This window comes from Leptidea sinapis, chromosome 3 (genome assembly GCF_905404315.1).
Source record: "Leptidea sinapis chromosome 3, ilLepSina1.1, whole genome shotgun sequence".
Taxonomy (NCBI): domain Eukaryota; kingdom Metazoa; phylum Arthropoda; class Insecta; order Lepidoptera; family Pieridae; genus Leptidea; species Leptidea sinapis.
In genome coordinates this window covers 10,066,913-10,085,809 of record NC_066267.1, presented here as the reverse complement: position 1 = coordinate 10,085,809, position 18,897 = coordinate 10,066,913, and the positions used below count along the sequence as shown (strand labels likewise).

Here is an 18,897-nt window from a genome sequence, read left to right as displayed (position 1 = left end):
TTATTCAAGTAATACACTCGAAAAAAAAATCTTACTCTTTAGCCAATACTGTGTTTATAAATGAACTTTAGTTTACACGCATTCAGAGGAAATAAATACATAACGGATTTAACCAACAAATTATTGTAATAGCAAAGCTATTTATAAACTCATAATTTCCCTGTAGTGGTTTTTAGTAGGTAATAATTTTATGAATGAAATATAACAATGCATACATATTTGAATTATCCTCGCCACAACGTGTTAAGTCATTCATGTCTCTACTTCTTTAAATGGATTCTGACGTGTATGTGACGCACCTATAATGTGACGTGAACTTGGGTCATAGTGTCAAAGGTCACAAAAACATTAACCGCCTAAAGGTAAAACGTGAGTTAAAAAACAAACATTATATTATTAACGAGGTTATATATAAAAACAATGTTCTCGACTCGCACTTGGCCGCTTTTTATCTTACATGAGTAAGTCAAAACATTTGAATAATTTGTATGCGTTACTTTACATACGTTGTATAAAGTATAAGTAATGTAATATCCTAACCCCCTTATTCATAATTGTCTGGTAACTTAAAGCATTGCTTATTCTCACTCTGTCTTCTTCTATTGACCTAAGTCAGAATGAGAAAAAACACTCCTAAGCGGCTGTTTAAGGTTAGCGGACCATTATGAATAAGGGGATAAAACTGTAAGTACAGACTAACTGCCTTATTCATAATAAATCGCTTTTCGAAGGTATAAAGCTATATTAGTTATAACGTGTTTAAGGCCTATCGAACGTTCGATAAAATTCCTTATTCATATTCGTTAGATAAATCTCCCATAACTAATACGTCTCCAAAGTACGCAATGTTGCCATTTCGTACAAAAGTAAATATTTTAACTAATTTAATGAGGAACTGTCAATGGAAACAGACATCTTTTCAAGGTCAATGGTTTGTCAGTTGTCAAAAGTCGATGTCAGAATAATTTCAAACTTCAAAAATCAACGTTTGGAAGTCTGTTGGTTGTCAATTTATGACGGATATCCAACATCTTTGAGCGGGAAGCTATTTATCACATTATTTATCGAACAGCCGATCGATGTCGGCCATGTTTTATTGCGTTCGAGTGCTTAAAATAGGTTTATAGAAGGGTGCTAGCTACCATAAGTCACGTCAGCTTTATCGAAGAGATAATGAGCGTTTTCGCTCTAATATGCGATTATGAATACCATTTTTTAACAAGCGTATATAAGCGATGTTTTAAATCTCCGCTAAGTCATTATGAATAAGACAGTAAAAAGAGAGCTAATGAGTATCTTGGCTTCTCTTGACTACTTCTCATTAGAAGTTCCACTTTTCTGAAGTGGTGGTAAAATTTCTGAACTTCGTAAGTGTTATTTTCACTTTATGGATAAATTATTTTTCTCTCTTTCTTTCCTACAAAGATTTACAATACAATCAAAAGCAATGGCAATAAGTATCTTAGCATTGTGATTGTATACAGTGATATACAATACGTGTTCAAACTAAGCAATCGCTTCGGACAATAAGTTTCAATCGCCTGAAATGTAAACGTAGACAGCTTGATCAAGTAATTAATCTTACTTTACACTTAACATCCAATCTTCTTAAAGGTTTATTGAAAAATATACTTAGATATTGTTGAATTATTTAAACTAGACTCTCGAGAATAAATAAAAAATGCAAATGATGAGTAATGCCAAGAAATATATCAGATTCCAACGGTTATACCATATATCCCTATTGTAATAATGAAATTGTTTCACAGCAGAACTGCCAAGCCGTGCGTCAATAAATTCTCTCATAGAAAATATGTCCATACAACACAAATAATGGAAATAAAAATAATTATAGAACACAAATCGAAATAAAACCTATTCTATCAGGACACACAAGGATTTCTTATATACACTGGCCTGCAAAAGTAAGTATCACACTTTTCAAATTAATTTTTCTTCTTAACCATAGAAGGTAGAGATTTAAGATTAAATACGTTTTGATGCAAATTTTATAGGCTTTATTTCTTAGAAACTAAAATTATACATTAGTAACATTTTTAACTTAAAAAAGATAAAACAATGAAAAAAGACCTTTTAGTTTAGTGTAAAAAAATTCAACTAAAATGTATTACATGTTATTTAATTTTTAATAACTGGTATTGCCTCCTCGAGCTCTGATTACAGCTTCGAGCCGGTTCGGCATACTGAACACTAGGTTTCGGAGCCGATGCTGGGGAATATTCTCCCATTCTTCTACCAGGGCCTGCTTTAGTGCCCTGAGGGTAGTAGGTGGTGGTCTGCGATTTCTGACTAGCCTCCCAAGCTCATCCCAAGCGTGTTCAGTCGGGTTGAGATCAGGACTTCTTGATGGCCAAGCCATCACGCTGATACCAACCTCCAGAATATACTCTTGTACGATATGAGCCGAGTGTGGCCGGGAATTATCATGCATCAGCATCGATCCATCACCCATATTTGATAAATACGGCCCTGCATACTCATTGAGAATCTCTTGAGCATATATTTGCCCAATGAGAGTGCCATTTTCTATGGCTACTAGCTCTGTGCGACCTTATATGCCTGTGTCTTGAAAGAAGCTGTTCACTGTAAAGTAAGATTAATTACTTGATCTAGGCGACTCTGTTTGTATTGAGGTAATTATAGCTGATCGAAGTTGCAGTTGGTGCAAGTGCTTGCTTAGTTTCAACACTATTGATTTTCTCTCTACGTAAACAACGTCTTCTAACTTTTCCTAGCAGATAATTTATTTCCCTACTGTAGGTGTTTTTAATCTTTTACCGATGAACATCGAACCTATATTTATATATCTGTCAGCGGGCTGTATCTGTTTGGGAAAATTGAGTTTTGACAGAGTGTGTCATCATCACCAGCCGGAAGACATCCACTGCTGGACAAAGGCCTCCCCCAAAGATTTCCTTGACTATCGGTTTTGCGCTACCCTGATCCAACGTATTCCGACGATCTTGACCAGATCGTCGGTCATCTTGTGGGGGCCTACTAATACTGCGTCTTCCGGTACGCGATCGCCATTCGAGGACTTTACTGTCCCAACGGCCATCTGTCCGTTGAACTATGTGCCAGTATGTGTATTGCTATATTATACAGCATAAGTAATATAATATAGGCAAGTCAAGTCAAGTGAAGTCAAGTCAAGTCAAGTCAAGTCAAGTCAAGTCAAGTCAAGTCAAGTCAAATAAACTTTATTCAAATAGGCTCAAACTAAGCGCTTTTGAATCGTCACTACAAATATTTCTATTAAATTACTGAATTTACCATATTATCATCGTTATAAGTTGAGCTCATGAGAAGAACATACAAGAAACTCAACAGCCACTGTTGTCAATCAAATTGAGTAGTATTTGACAATGGCTGTAATATACATAACAAATTGGTTTGTAAGCTGCTGCATCCAATATATGAGTCTTGTTTAAATAATATAAATTATTTCATGAAAAGTAATAAATAATTAAATGTATAAATATAAAGTATGTAGGATGCATCAACCTTCAGAGCTTGTGTCTCAAAAATCTTGTGTGTCAAACTCATTGCTTGTGTAAGGATGCTTCGTGAACATGATGATCGTGATTACTGTCACAATTAGTAATAGCTACTAAATATCGATGAAACTATTATAAGCCTGAAGATGAGGATAAACGAATGTACACTGATTACTGCAGGCCGCAGCAAAATCACTTTAGTAAAGGTCTGTGCGCTCTTTTTGTTGGTACCCATGCCGTATCGTCCTATAATTACTATAATATAAAAAGCTACGTTTAATAAAATCGACTTTCAAAACTGAAAAGTATCAAATAACTAAACAATTTATTTAATACACCTAGCTTATGCAAACGTTTACATTTATTATTAATGAAATACTATTATTTGTCACGCGTGGCGAGTGTAGGTACCTACTATTACATTTGGCTTGGCAGAATTACGTATATTAGATTATAAATCTCAGAGTAATCGGAGAACATACATAAAAAAATACCGATCGAATGGAGAACTCCTTTTGAAGTCGCTTAATAAAACAGATAATAAAATGTTTTTTTTTTTACGAAAGAATTTTAGAGTTATATGGAATTCTATGCTTTACGATGGTAAACCTTCGTGTATGACGTCTGACTTACACCTGACCGGATAACTTTTTGGAGTAATCGACGCATCAATAGGTGACCACCGTAAAGCTTTATCATCCGATTATAAGAGTGTAAAAATAATTTGAATCGCAACGCTATAATTATATGTCTTTATATAGAAACTTAGATGAAAACGAGTTCTTATATAGTTTACACACACACACACTTGTTCCCGTCGGGGTAGGCAGAGACAATAGAATGCCATTTGCTTCTATCCTTACAAACCGTCACGCGCTTCCTCTACATTCATTACTCTTTTCATACATGCTCGCCGGTTGCGGGTGCTTCGCACCACTCCTTTTCTCAAAACGTCCCCAATTTGGTCGACGAATATTCTACGAGGTCTCCCGCGACCGACTTGCCCACACACACTTGCCTTATATATTTGATGCGTCATTCTTTCTTCACTCATTCGCTCCACGTGACCAAACTATTTCAGCATTCCTTTTTCAGTCCTTGTCATAACATCCTCTTTCAAACCACAGCGCGCTCGTATTACCGCATTCGCAATTCTATCAGTCAGTCTTACCCCACACATACTACACATTATATAGTTTATTTCCGAGTAATGTCTATATATGTAATAATATGTTTAAGTATTTATATTATAATAATGTTTTAATCATACCGTTACCTGACAGTGCCTATGCCTAATATTCCACATTGCCCAATAAGGGGTTTGGGGGTATCCCTAACGACGTCTATTCAACGATTCTATTGCTCGATAGATAAATAACTAATTACAAGATGTACATGAGTTTTTGCTGTTGTATGTGAGCCTATGACTTATTTCCCTCTTTTGCCAACAATGTGGGTTTGGGGGGAGCCCCAACGATGTCAATTAACAATTCTATTGCTCGATAGAAATGTAACTAACTGCAAGATTTTCTTAGCGAGCTTTTTAGAGCTTTAATAATTTCTACATAGACGCTAGAATATTTGATATTCTTATAAAAGCTTACCTTAGGTCAGACAACTCCTCCAGAAAACCAGCTCCGTCCACAGGCATCTGTCTGTTCTTAAAGACCAGTAGCGGCAAATCACCCATCTGCTCCAAAGCGCTGTCCGTGCTAGAGAACCGCTGGGTAAGATTCGACCTGTACACAGTAAGTTATTGTTTATTTTTTATTTAATTTAATTAATATTCATCAATGTACAACTATAAGGAATACATATCCTCTCCTTCTCTTTCATTTAAAATCACTTTGTTTTCCATCTATACATCTGTCCCTCTATGCGTATATAAAGACTATTTGTTCAATATATTATGTGTTTGGTTCAAGTATAAATCTTATAACTATATTTACAATACTACGACTACATAAAATTAAAACTATCATTACGTGGAAGCGTACCAAGAATACTGGCAGCATTACCGCGTTGGATAGCAAGGCTGATCCGTTGAACGAAATAGCTGCCAGCGCTTGGGTTTCCAGTAGCCTTATTGAGGCGCGAAGATAGTATTTTGAACATTCTCTCAAACTATATAATGCGTAGTATGTGGGGTAAGACTGACTGATAGAATTCCGAATGCGGTAATACGAGCGCGCTGTGGTTTGAAAGAGGATGTTATGACAAGGACTGAAAAAGGAATGCTGAAATGGTTTGCACACGTGGAGCGAATGAGTGAAGAAAGAATGACGCATCAAATATATAAGGCAATATAGTATAAATTAATTTGAAATTCTAGCGTCTCTGGTGTAGTTAATATGAAAAAATATCAAGCTTCAAATCAATAAGTACGGCTTAATATTTTAAAAAGCAGGGCCTAGATACACGAAATAAGATGAATATAAACCACAAGTGAAGGAAAATATTAAAAAGTCGTGAACTGTTATTACAAATTCGTTCGAGTGTGAAGGTAACCTACAGCGCCTACAATAATATCAAAGGCAAAGTTTACATTGTACTTTTTGACAACATTTTCCAAGCAAAGTTTTGTTTGTGCCAAAATTTATGAACGATGCGGGATTAGGACCTGAGTGTCCTGAACTGCATTAAATAACAATAGCTTAACATTTTTTTTTTGAAACAAACATCCATATTCATCATATAAATGATTGCACCTACCGGGATTTGAACCCGGGACCTCTAGCTTAGTAGTCAGGGTCGCTTACCATTCAGCTATGTGGGTCGTCATTATGAAAAGAGTAACAAGTGGTGATATTACTCGCCTGACCAAACAGTTCCACAACTTATGTACTCATCTGGCTGTTAAATAAAATTTTCCGAGTAGATTTCACTTAAAAATTATTATATATTTACATTTTTTATGTACCTTTGTTTTTTTATTTTATAATAATAATAATGACACACTTTTTACACAAATTATCTTGCCCCAAATTAAGCATATATAGCCTGTGTTATGGGTTGCAAGACAACGATATCTATACTAATATTATAAAGCTGCAGTGTTTGTTTGTTTGTTTGTTTGTTTGTTTGAACGCGCTAATCTCTGGTACTACTGGTCCAATTTGAATGATTCTTTCAGTGTTGGGTAGTCCATTTATCGAGGAAGGCTATAGGCTATGTTTTTTTTTTTCAAAATAAGGGATCCGTAATAAAATTGCTATTTTGTAACACAAGGTGTAAAATCGAAAACCTATTTTTGCGTGCGCTGCAAAAACTATTAACAAAAGAACAAAATGATGTACAGGCTATAATATAGGCAATATTTTATTACTTATAAAACTATCGCGTGAATTATACTTTATATGGCAAAATAACGTTTGCCGGGTCAGCTAGTATTTAATACAATATACTTACATAAACATACATAAATACATATAAACATACATAAATACATTTAAACATCCATGACTCGGAAACAAACATCCATATTTATCATATAAATGCTTGCACCTACCGGGATTCGAACCCGGGACCTCTAGCTTAGTAGGTTTATGAGTCTGCAATGTGTTTTGGAAGAATGGCACTATACGTATATTTATCCTTGCATCTCCTATTTATGTTATGTGTCACAGACACTTTGTTAAGACTATTTTTATTTCAATGTGCATACAATAGAACAGTTTTGTAGTGTGACTCAAACGTAAAAATGTTAATTTTAAGGTGTTTTTGTGAATTCCCGTATTCCCGTTTTGCTCTCTTTTTTTGATATATAAAGATGTACATTATTTGCTAGCTTCTCTTCTTCATTGCTTCTATAAGAGTCACGCTGTATGTCTGTCATTATATTTGGAAGGGCAAAATTAACGTGTTTAGTTTTATTTGTATTAAGCATAAGATTATTGTTAAAAATCAAAGTAAGACATTATCAATAACTTAATGATGCTCAAAATAATTATTTTTCGCTACTGAAATGTTAATGAAATTTCGTTTACAAACCAAAACAATGTCACACACGTTTTATAACTTAACTAACTATTATCTTAGATTGTTTATATAAATGAGGAATAGAAAAGGACCCATAAATTGAACCTATGGTAACCCATTCCCATTGCAGCTTCAGTAGTTATCACTCCATTAATATCGACTGATTTTCTTCTATTCTCTAAGTATGGATTATCAGCAAGATTCAAAGCTCTATTTTGAAAACCATTATGAAGTGTAAATGAACCATAAAGTAATAATGTTTTGAAATAAAAGGATGATCGATAGAGTTGAATGCCTTTGTTAAGTCGCAAAATACTCCTATTGCATTCATAGATTGTCCATAAGCAGAATATATTATATAGTTGATCTTAAGAAGCTGCTCTTGAACCGTTATAAATAGCTCGATATCGAAGGTTATAAATAGCGCAAATCAACCCCTTCTGAAGTTCAAAGATGGTTTTAATATTGTGAAACATAAAATGGTTGTTAAATTGCATATACAAAATAAGAGTGTATTTATAAATGTTTAATAAGAAATGTAAATTATTATGCGTTCTTGAAGAATTACATTATTTTTCACAGGACACACACCTGCACCTGGAGAATTTGCAGAATGATGAGTATTATTTATAATAGACAAAGCAGCTTTTTGATTCGTCTATATCAATTGTGGAAGTACTTTGAATTTTCCAAATGTTTGTCCAGTCTATTCTTGAACTGGTTAATAGATCGTATCTCTGAACTTTAAGACGAAAGCGCATAAGTTCAGAAGAAACTTATTTTGAAATATTCTTAAAGACTTTCTTACTTTCAAGCAAGAACAACCATTGGTACGCTCTTCTGTTGGCATTTATCTAAGATCGATTGGGTTTGTTTAATTTCACACATTGCTCGGCCGTAAAGGTCAGTATCGCTCTCAGTAATCCTCAGCTATTGCGAGGTAGTATGAGAAACTAAGCTCTCTATTCCAGAAGGCGTTAATACGTAATCCGTAATCAAGTGTGTTGTTTTCTCTTCGATTTTATGCACTTTTGTAAGAGACAGGATAGACGCCTTAACAATAAGAAAAATGTCATCGACCAAAAATTTATTTGAATTTTGAATTAGGAACTTGTTTGGAAGCTGCATCTATGAAAGCGATAGTAGATATATCATGGGTTATTTGCTTTTTATAAATTAGTTGCAGTTTTAAAAGTGCGTGTCACGCATCATAATAAATTATCATTAATATTGACTAGCGACGCTAATTGATGTTTGATTTAAAACGAATGCTTGTCGACATGTTATACTGAATAAATCATTTATTTGTTTAATTACTAATTATGACAGTGATCACAACAATTATGTTCACGAAGCATCCTTATACAAACAATGAATTTAAGCTAAGTTTGATGCATTCAATATATATTATAATATATAATAATTTACTGTTGTGAATCCATATTTTGATTTAAAATATGTCTGAGACTTGGGTCTTTACTAAGGAGATCCTCCACAAACTTCAGGTGGCTCAAAGGGCAATTGAGAGAAAACTGGTAGGAGTTACACTGAGAAACCGTAAAAGAAACGAATGGGTCAGAGAGCAGAGCAAAGTGAGTCATGTAACCAAATGTGTTGCGAAATTGAAATGGGACTGGGCTGGCCATGTCGCCCGCAAACATGGCTCGTGGTGCAAGGCACTGATAGAATCGAGACCGTGGGGTGAGAAAAGACGATATCAAAAGACTAGCGAAACAAAGTGGTTGGAAACTGCTTAGGACCGGAAAAGATGGCATAAGCTGAAGGAGGCCTACACCTTAGTGGTTGAGAACGGCTAAAGAAGGAGAAGAAGATACAATACAATTTATATTTAAATAATTTATTTTTTACTACTTTTTCGAAATATTTGACATTCAAAACGCATTTTGGATTTGAATATGATTCATATATTGGATGCAACACCTTACAAACTAATTTGCTATATACTAATATTGTAGCCATTAAGTAAAACACTCATTGATTTAAAAGAGTCGCTGTTGAGTTTCTTGGATGTTCTTCTAGTGAGATCTACTTTTTCCGAAAATATGGTAGATTCAGCGATTTAAATTAAATATTTAAAATGACAATACAAAAGCGCATAATTTAAGCCTTTTATGTTAAAGTTAATTTGAATTATACTAATGAAGCTATGATAAATTTTAATTTAAATTGATTTGATTTGAAACTGTCAAAAATACGTGCATCACTAAATCATAATGGGCTCCCTAAAAGGCTATTTTATCCTTAACAGAAACATTAATGTACGCGTTTATTTCCTCCTAAATTTTTCCCATTATGACATGAATATAATATAATAGTCACCTTTTAGTGTTATTAAAATATGGTTTACCTGAGCGTACTGCCATTTGTGAAAATGAAGAAGGCTACTTCAGATCTCTCTTGCTGCAGCCGCGTTACCAGCTTGCCGAGTTCCGTGGCTCTGCTCACCTAGTATAAAAATATTTTTTATCTTTATATTTGTATTTATATTATAAAGATGCATTTATTCAAACGAAACAAATCTTTTAACTATATTAACAATACTATGCCAACATTACTGTGTGTCGGTCTGGGCGCCGTAGCTAGTGAAATTAATGGGCAAATGAGACTTATCAACTTATGTCTCAAGGTGACGAGCGCAATTGTAGAGCCGCTCAGAATTTTTGGGTTATTTAAGAATCCTGAGCGGCACTGCATTGTAATGGGTAAGGCATATCAATTACCATCAGGTGGACGTCCTGCTCGTCTCGTCCCTTATTTTCATAAAAAAAATATACTTGATCTTCAGAAGCTTCTCCTGAACCGTTATAAATAGCTCGATATCGAAGGTTATAGCGCAAATCGGCCTCTTCTGAAGTACAAAGATGGTATTAATATTATTTAATATAAAATGGTTGCTAAATTCCAGATTACTTTGAACGATAAAATGCAAATATAGTTTCGGAAATATTATATTATACCCACGGACGAGTTTTACTAGTCCGTGATTATAACTAAGTTTACAAAGTAGTATATATAGTAGTATATATAGTAGTATATATAGTAGTATACTAGTATAATTATGGTGTCTATGTCTATGTTAATCTACCAGTTAATTAGTTACACATTATTTTCAAATTGGTGACATACCTAATTAATGATACCTTTATTTTAAACGTCATTGTTTTCTGTTGTTTTATTATTCTATCTTGAACCCAACTGTTACCTTTTATTATTACCGATCAGCTTGAATCTTTGGCGTTGCGTAGAGATGTGGGATCTCTCTGCATCTTCTACCGTATTTATCACGGGGAGTGCTCAGAGAAGCTGTTTGATTCCAGCGGTTGAATTCCACCACCGGACATTACGTAAAAAGTTAAAATACCACCCGCATCACGTTGAAGTCTGGCATTCCAATACCGCACGTTTTGCAAGAAATTTCTTGCCTCGCACAGCCACTTTATGGAATCAATAACCGGCTGCTGTTTAGGGACCTTTAAGAATAGAACACACGACTTCCTTCAAGTCTGGTAACACATCTCTTGACACCTGTTATTGCGGATGTCCATGGACGGTTGCTTCACCACTCCCATCCCATGAGCCTCTTGCCCGGTTGCCCCCTCTTTTATAAAAAAAAACTTTTACATTGTCTTCCGAATAGAAGGTATTATATATGCATCGACATGATCGTTAAAAATATATTATTCCAGTTTTAAATTTAACAAGTTGTCACAAGAAAATGAATTTTATTACATGTTATGCCTAGAAGTTCAATTTGGCCAACTTATCGTACAGATTTTAATTTACTGCACACGCTTGGCTTACGCATTAAAAAAGGTCCGTTCCTTAACAACTGATGTTGGTAATATGTTCAGTAGTTGCGTCGTGGTGGCTGTTCCTTTCCTTAAAATATGATCGAGGGAGGCGATGGCTGGTCCATGAGTCCTGTGCCTCAATGGTACAGAATAATCCAGCCATAATAAGTGGTCCTATTTACGGTAGTGTATTATGTTTATTATGGTATATTTTAAGCGAATTTTTAAATAACTCTTTCATTTAATTTACATTCCCGTTATATAAGATTTTATCTTACACAGAGTAACCCAACAACAGATAAGTATGATTTATTGGTATAATATTAATATGAACTGGTTATCGATGAATCTATGTAATCTTAATGTATAGTGAGTTGTGAGTAACTGAGTAGCAAGTAGTGACTCAACTGTGGCTTGCCTCGACTGTTGACATCGAACGTCCCGCGTCGGTATGATTTTGATGAGATGGTGCTTTATAACTACCCACTAGTGTTATAATTTTTATAAAATATTAAAATTAAAAAAAACATTCGAAATATATATAAGATATACTTAACTACTTAACCTATTTTAATTACTATGTATTTACTGTACGCTTTAAGATGCAAATTCGTAACCCACTTTTTACAACATAGCCTGTAAGTTCCATTTAAGTGAAAATTCTTTAAAATTCATTTATAAGTCTCATGAATTCGCAGTAATATAATTACTAACATCATCTGTAATAGTTTTATTAGTAAAGACTAGCTTATTTATAAACAAGCTTTATGTATTGGAAAATCACATCCCGTTAATTAATGCCTGTATTCCACTTAGACATGTTGTACTATGATGTATTATACCTCTTTGCTACCTGTTCACAGAAACAACTCGCAATTGCTGCAATGTAATGAAATAGCATATTATACACTTTATCTTTAATATTATTTAGATATTTAGGAGATTGGTTTCGCACTCTACAAACCTAATACAACCACAGATAATAATTTTTACCTTCAACTATCAAACAAATTTTATTCATTCAAGAAAGAAAGTTGAAAGTATGGCCTTTCAAAGATTTTGATTTAATCAAGTATTTGATTTATTTATGAATTGATTTTGTAAGGCTTTCCTGAGAAAAAATTATATTCACTGACAGACAGACGGACAACGTAGTTGCAAAGGTGCAAAAATAAGTAACCCTAAAAATATGAACAAACTATCTTTTAATAGTAGGAATGTAAACTACAAAATTTTGAGCATAAAGCGGTTGCTTTTTTAGGTTTAACAAACTCGTTTATTAAAAAATTTGAAGTCAATAATAAAAATTGAAGTGAATATTTGAATTATAAAAGAAGAAGCTCTGAATAATATTAATCTATGGCACGTCGGGTCGGACGATATGTTGGCACAACACAAGAGTTGACATAAAATTACAATTTGCTTTCGGACGGTTTCATTAACTTTTCTAATTAAAAATGTGATTTTTTCATTCGGTAGAGCTGTTAATGAGATTCACAGTATATTTTACGATCTAGATTGTATTAAATGTTTTGCATATGGTCCAATAAAACATATTGTTTTTCTCTGTGTATAAACATATATATATGCAATAAAATATATTATTAATCAAAGTCAAATAATATAAGTGTATTTAATGAGCACTTTAATTTGTGGACAATGAATGAGACTGAGCTGTCACGCTTGGTTATTTAACACACGTTCCTTTAAGTATTCTCGAGTTGACTACTGGAGACTCGATTAGGGAGTATAGATGATTTTGACCTTCTGTTTGGAGAATAAAAACGTTGAAAAATAATTTATTGGTGACTTGAAGTGATGTGATATAAATCTGACATAGAATAAAATGTAACACTGAATATAATATGGATCATCCCTGTTCGATATCAGAAGACAATAATATTAACAGCAGAGCAAATAGGACATTCTGGGTGATGTATATGCTTTTACAACATGATACTAAAAATTCAATAGAGTTATTGAAAACATTAATGTGGTAAAGGTATATAATATGTAGCAGGTATTACAATTTCACTAGTGATATTACAATTGAACGGTAGATTGTAATCAATCGACTTCATTTCTTACAATTTAACGACAATTTAACATGGTTTTAATGAGACTGAATCTTGTTCTCTACTATTTCAACAATAATTTCAGACAGATAATTGTTTTGCAAATTGCGTATGAAATAAAATTAACCAATCGAATACTCGACGTGTCACACTGCTAACTTCATTCATGATAAACCTAGACTTATTACAATATCACTATAGTGTACCCGTGACAGGCCGTTAAATTGTAAGAAATGAAGTAGATTGACAATCTACCGGTAATTATAATATCAATAGTGAAATTTAAATATTACGGCTTTGACAATATAACTGCGACATATATATAACAAAGACTTTTTCACACACATTCAATTGATTCGTGGGAATGGATCAACCACAAGTTTATCAATTTTATTGAAACATTACATTATTAGAAAAAAAAATTAACAAAAAAACAACCGACTTCAAAAACACTATCCCAAAACAATAGATATAATGTGCGCTAAAAAGTATAAAAATACTTGTGTATTTTTATACAGTTTAATTAATTAGTCTAATTCTAGTTACGATTATTGTTATTTTTGGAGTCGGTGTCCTTCCGCCGCGACCCGCTCTCGCCTCCTCACCACTCAAGCACATCTCACCTATAACTATCTTTCTCTCAGGTCTGTCGCATTCATTTACGAGTGGGTGGTAGTTTTTGATTTCCAATAAGTATTTTAAAATCCTACTTCAAACAAAGATATTTGAATTTGCATACCTGTTCTTCAACATCGGCCACCTCTAAGCCATTGGTGAGACTGTTCTTTAGTGATAGGGTCGTCTGTACGATTAACGCGAGGATGGGGATGAATGGCAGCAGCAGAAGTCTCCACAGCTGACAGCGCCGACCCTGGCACCAGCGGTGAAAGCGACCTCGACAATCACCGTCGTTATTGCTAACCGGAGATGCTGAAAATAAAAGGATGTTATTTGGTCCTTGATGCTCAAGTCAAAGTCAAAGAAACTTATTCAATAAGGCCTAAACTAAGCGTTTTTGAATCTTCACTATAATTATTTCATTTAAATTACTGAATCTACCAGGTGTTCGGAAAAAGTAGAGGTCATGAGAAGAACATACATGAAACTCGTGGGCCACTCTTTTTTATAGAGTATCTTACAATGGCTGTAATATACCAAACAAATTAGTTTGTTAAGGTGCTGCCTCCAATATATGAATCGTGTTAGAAGTAAACACTTTTAAATATCAAATATTTCATAAAAAGTAATAAAGAACAAATTGTTTAAATATAAGTTATCCTATATTTAATGCGTCAACCTTTAGAGCTTGAATTTATTGTAAGGGTTCGAATCCCGGTACGTGCAAGCATTTATATGATGAATATGGATGTTGGTTTCCGAGTCATGGATGTTTATATGAATTTATGTATGTTTAAGTAAGTATATTGTAATAAATATATCGTTGTTTTGTAACCCATAACACAGGCTTATATATGCTTAACTTGGAGCAATATAATTTGTGTAAAAAGTGTGTCCATATTATTATTATTATGGTCGTGATTACTGTCATATATAGTAATCGCATCCAAACAGTTCGACCTGCTGCAACATGCACCCGTGCACGAGTTAACGCATGCACCAGCCATCGTTCTAAGTCTCAATGCTAAGATTTAAAGTACCAATCACAGAATCGCCATCCACGTAAATTTTAAGTCAAGGTTAAACCTAAAAGGAATCCATTTTATTATGACAATTTCTATATGAAGAGTCTTTAATAAAATAACACCCACTGTATTTATCAAAATCAGGAAGATTATTATGATAAGATTCCCTCATAAGAAAGGGCCTGTGATATGTATTAACGTGTTCATCTTACGTAAGCCCTTTCACCTTATTTCCAATAACCTTCATGAGCATGTAATGCCGAAAATTCATTCAAAAACACGCACCTATCATAAATATTTGTTCTGCCCTCAATCGTAAGATACGACAATTATAAATTACTTGGGTCGATTTCCCTCGCGTGGATTCTGATAGTTGCGGAGCCTTGGTTTGCAGTACAGGAAAATTTTTGAATGATCTATTATTTTGTCCGTACTGTTGCATATAGATTTTTCTATGACTAACGCGAGTGTTACACGTTTAAATAAAACACTTTTAAAAGGATTAAAACGCGTGTAATTGTTACTGTCTTTCTTTACGTTAGATTTTGTGTAAAAGCTACATTTTTATTATTATTTTAGTTAACCGGAAGTTTCAAAACCTTAGCGAAGTGATCCTTAATGCCAAATATAAATTATTTTTGCGAAAACAATACTTCAATAGGAAATTACTGCAAATATGCATCAATATAATAACATTAATCGAAGTAACTGTGGGAGGCTCGTTTGCACAGGATGTCGGCTAGATTATGGGTACAACAACAGTGCCTATTTCTGCCGTGAAGCAGTAATGTGTAAGCATTACTGTGTTTCGGTCTGAAGGGTGCCGTAGCTAGTGAAATTAGCTCGTCTCGTCCCGTATTTTCATAAAAAAAAAAAAGCTAAAACACTTGGCAATTAGAATAATGTTACGAGCAACAACAATATTATATTAACATAGTTTCCCCAAAATAACTCAGTTATATTATATTGAATTTGAAGTATTTTATATAATGCTGTATTTACTTGATTCGCAATGAGAAGTGTTTGCTAAGTTCTAAATAAACAAACTTTATGTTCCAACCAGCGTGGGATGTAAATCTCTTGAGATGCGACATTATAGATCGCAAAGATTTCACAGATTTAGAAATTGTTTCTTATTTTAATACTGACGTCAGTTTTTTTTATGAAAATAAGGGACGAGACGAGCAGGACGTTCAGCTGATGGTAATTGATACGATTTGCCCATTACAATGCAATGCCGCTCAGGATTCTTGAAAAGCCCAATAATTCTGAGCGGCACTACAATTGCGCTCGTCACCTTGAGACGTAAGATGTTAAGTCGCATTTGCCCAGTAATTTCACTAGCTACGGCGCCCTTCAGACCGAAACACAGTAATGCTTATACATTACTGCTTCACGGCAGAAATAGGCGCCGTTGTGGTACCCATAATCTAGCCGGCATCCTGTGCAAAAGAGCCTCCTATTGGGAGCTTGTGACATATCAATTTAAATATGGATGAACCATGTTAAAAAAACTTTTTCATATATTCAGAATATGAAACTACTTACTGAAAATCAAATACTACTTACTATCCATCCGTAAATGAAAGTTTCAGACCTGAGAAGAACTGGCACAAGAAACTCAGGGGGCTTCTTCTTTTTTTTTAAATAAAATTTCAATACAATCCAAGTTATAGTTTAAAAAGCCTGACATAAAACTCTTACTAAATCGAATAAGCTAAGTTTGTCGTAGTGTTAACACTATGGTTATGACAGTTTCTAGAAAGTTCCTACCTTTAAGTTATTTATCTATTATCTATCATCAGGAAGGAAAATTGATTTTTTGCTAAAAATAATATTAAAATAGATTCAAATTTCTTCTATAGTTAATAATGAAGAATTTGTTTCACATCATTAGAGCCGCCTCTTACACCTTCTAATTGTGTGTAGAATAATAATATTAACTATTTACAAAACTTTTTGGCTAACTGCAAAAAATTGTTACAATAAAAACAGCACAAAGCAATATTAATAATCTAAGAAGTTTTTTAATATCAATGTTTTTCTAGGGTTAGTTATGCGACATAAATAATATTGAATCACCGAATACTTACCCATTACGTTTCGGGGAACAAACAAGTCAGTTTAGCCGCGAAAGTTCTCCAAGGGTTGCGAACGTCCACCCTGCTTGGGGGTTGAAATGATACTAAATAGGGTATGCCTTTGTCGCCGGTGCTACGACAGAGCTAATGTTTTGCACCGATGCTAAATGAATTAGAAAATTTAATATATGTACTATTATGCTTACACGAGGGACATAGTATGGAATTTTTATATTTAGTTTAATTACAATTTCTACTTAATGTAGAACAAAGCCATGGTTTATAAGTTATTACGATTGTATGATAAAACTGGCCAAGGATGGATTTGTTATTGATTTTGACCTTTTTTCGTTAGAACTACAGGATGGTTTATTGAGAAGAGTGGTCAAGTCGGAAACTATATAAATATATTATAAAATCATTTAACAATAAGCTTTTGTATCGTTTCGTAACTTATTAACATTGATCACAAATTTCCGATCGCTTTAGACTACATTATCCCCGAATTCTTACATCATTCTATTGACAGAACAGCGTCTGTTGGGTCAGCTAGCTTAATATATTTCTAATGCAAAAAGTTCCATATCCCCATAAAATGAGACGATATGTTAAATAATATACTTTTAATATACAACATGGTTTTTTTGAGAAGGGCGGTGATGGCCAAGTCGGAAACTACGAGACTTAGAGAAAAGTCGTGAAAGGAGCCATGCCCTCGATACAATAACTGCATATTTAGTTTTTTTAGTGAATTTGAAGTACACTAACTAACAATTTGTCTAAATATGTGTAGATATACTAAATTTTTCAATGCAACAATGAACGTAAGTGCTTTACAATTTGATTACAGACAGTAAGAAATTCTGTCACAGATCGCAACCTTACTGTAAGTCGTTAAGGAGTCCCATTGATCATCATATTCGACTACGATAATTACTATACCATAAATATGTGTTGGTAGATGATTTAAATATCCGGATAGCATAAAAAGATTCGGCCGAATATCGTTAATTTTCTCGTAAGAATTGAAGAGTTCCGTTACTTTGTCATGGATTCCGTAATCAGAACCACCAAACTATCTTTGAGGTATATCCTTTCCAATAAAAAAAATCATCGAAATCGGTTGGCGCGATATTGAGTTATTCGTAAATTTATCATCCACTTTGCTTTACGTATGTATAGCAAAATTAAGACTTTTATGGTTTTCTCATGGATGTCACTGTCAGATCCAAACCAAAATACAATGGGACAACACGGGAAGGACCAGCTTTCAAATAAAAAAAGAATTATCAAAATTGGTTCACCCAGTCGAAAGTTTTGAGGTAACAAACATAAAAAAAAAGAACATACCGACGAATTGAGAACCTCCTCCTTTTTGAAGTCGGTTAAAAATGTTAAGGATTAATATCATATGTGTGTAAACAGCTTTTAATTGCCAATTTTAACGTATAAAAATGGATATAGTATGTTAGAGAAGAGATAGATATATCCTGGACGTTTCTTTAACCCTATATAAGATACTCAATTCCACCATTCATTATTTGGGTATATCTAAAAGGGCTTAGACAGCGATTTAGTTGAAAGCTCCCAGATGGTTTATTTTTTCCGACACCTCTAACAAATAACGTTAACGTGCTAACAAAACAAAAACAAACATGCTTAGAAAAACTTAACAAGTTATATTGTAATATCTTCCACGAGAACCACACTAACCATTGAAGAAAACGATATGAAATTCAGTGCAGTAGTTTTTTAGTTTATCGCGAACAGACAGACAGACGCGACGGAGG

At 33.8% G+C, this 18,897-nt stretch overlaps 1 protein-coding gene across 1 annotated transcript in view; it reads right to left on the bottom strand.

Annotated features, from left to right (window-relative positions):
- LOC126979617 (receptor-type guanylate cyclase gcy-1) overlaps positions 1 to 17,194 on the bottom strand; it is a 93,099-nt gene extending 75,905 nt beyond the window's left edge. Inside the window, exons 1-4 of the mRNA XM_050829048.1 lie at positions 17,120 to 17,194; positions 14,123 to 14,313; positions 9,865 to 9,962; positions 5,123 to 5,257 (exon numbers count right to left, since the gene is read on the bottom strand). Of these exons, the coding sequence (XP_050685005.1) occupies positions 5,123 to 5,257; positions 9,865 to 9,962; positions 14,123 to 14,313; positions 17,120 to 17,123 (428 nt within the window). The 5' untranslated portion in view covers positions 17,124 to 17,194. The remainder of the gene's footprint in view (positions 1 to 5,122; positions 5,258 to 9,864; positions 9,963 to 14,122; positions 14,314 to 17,119) is intronic.
- Positions 17,195 to 18,897: the final 1,703 nt, after the last annotated feature.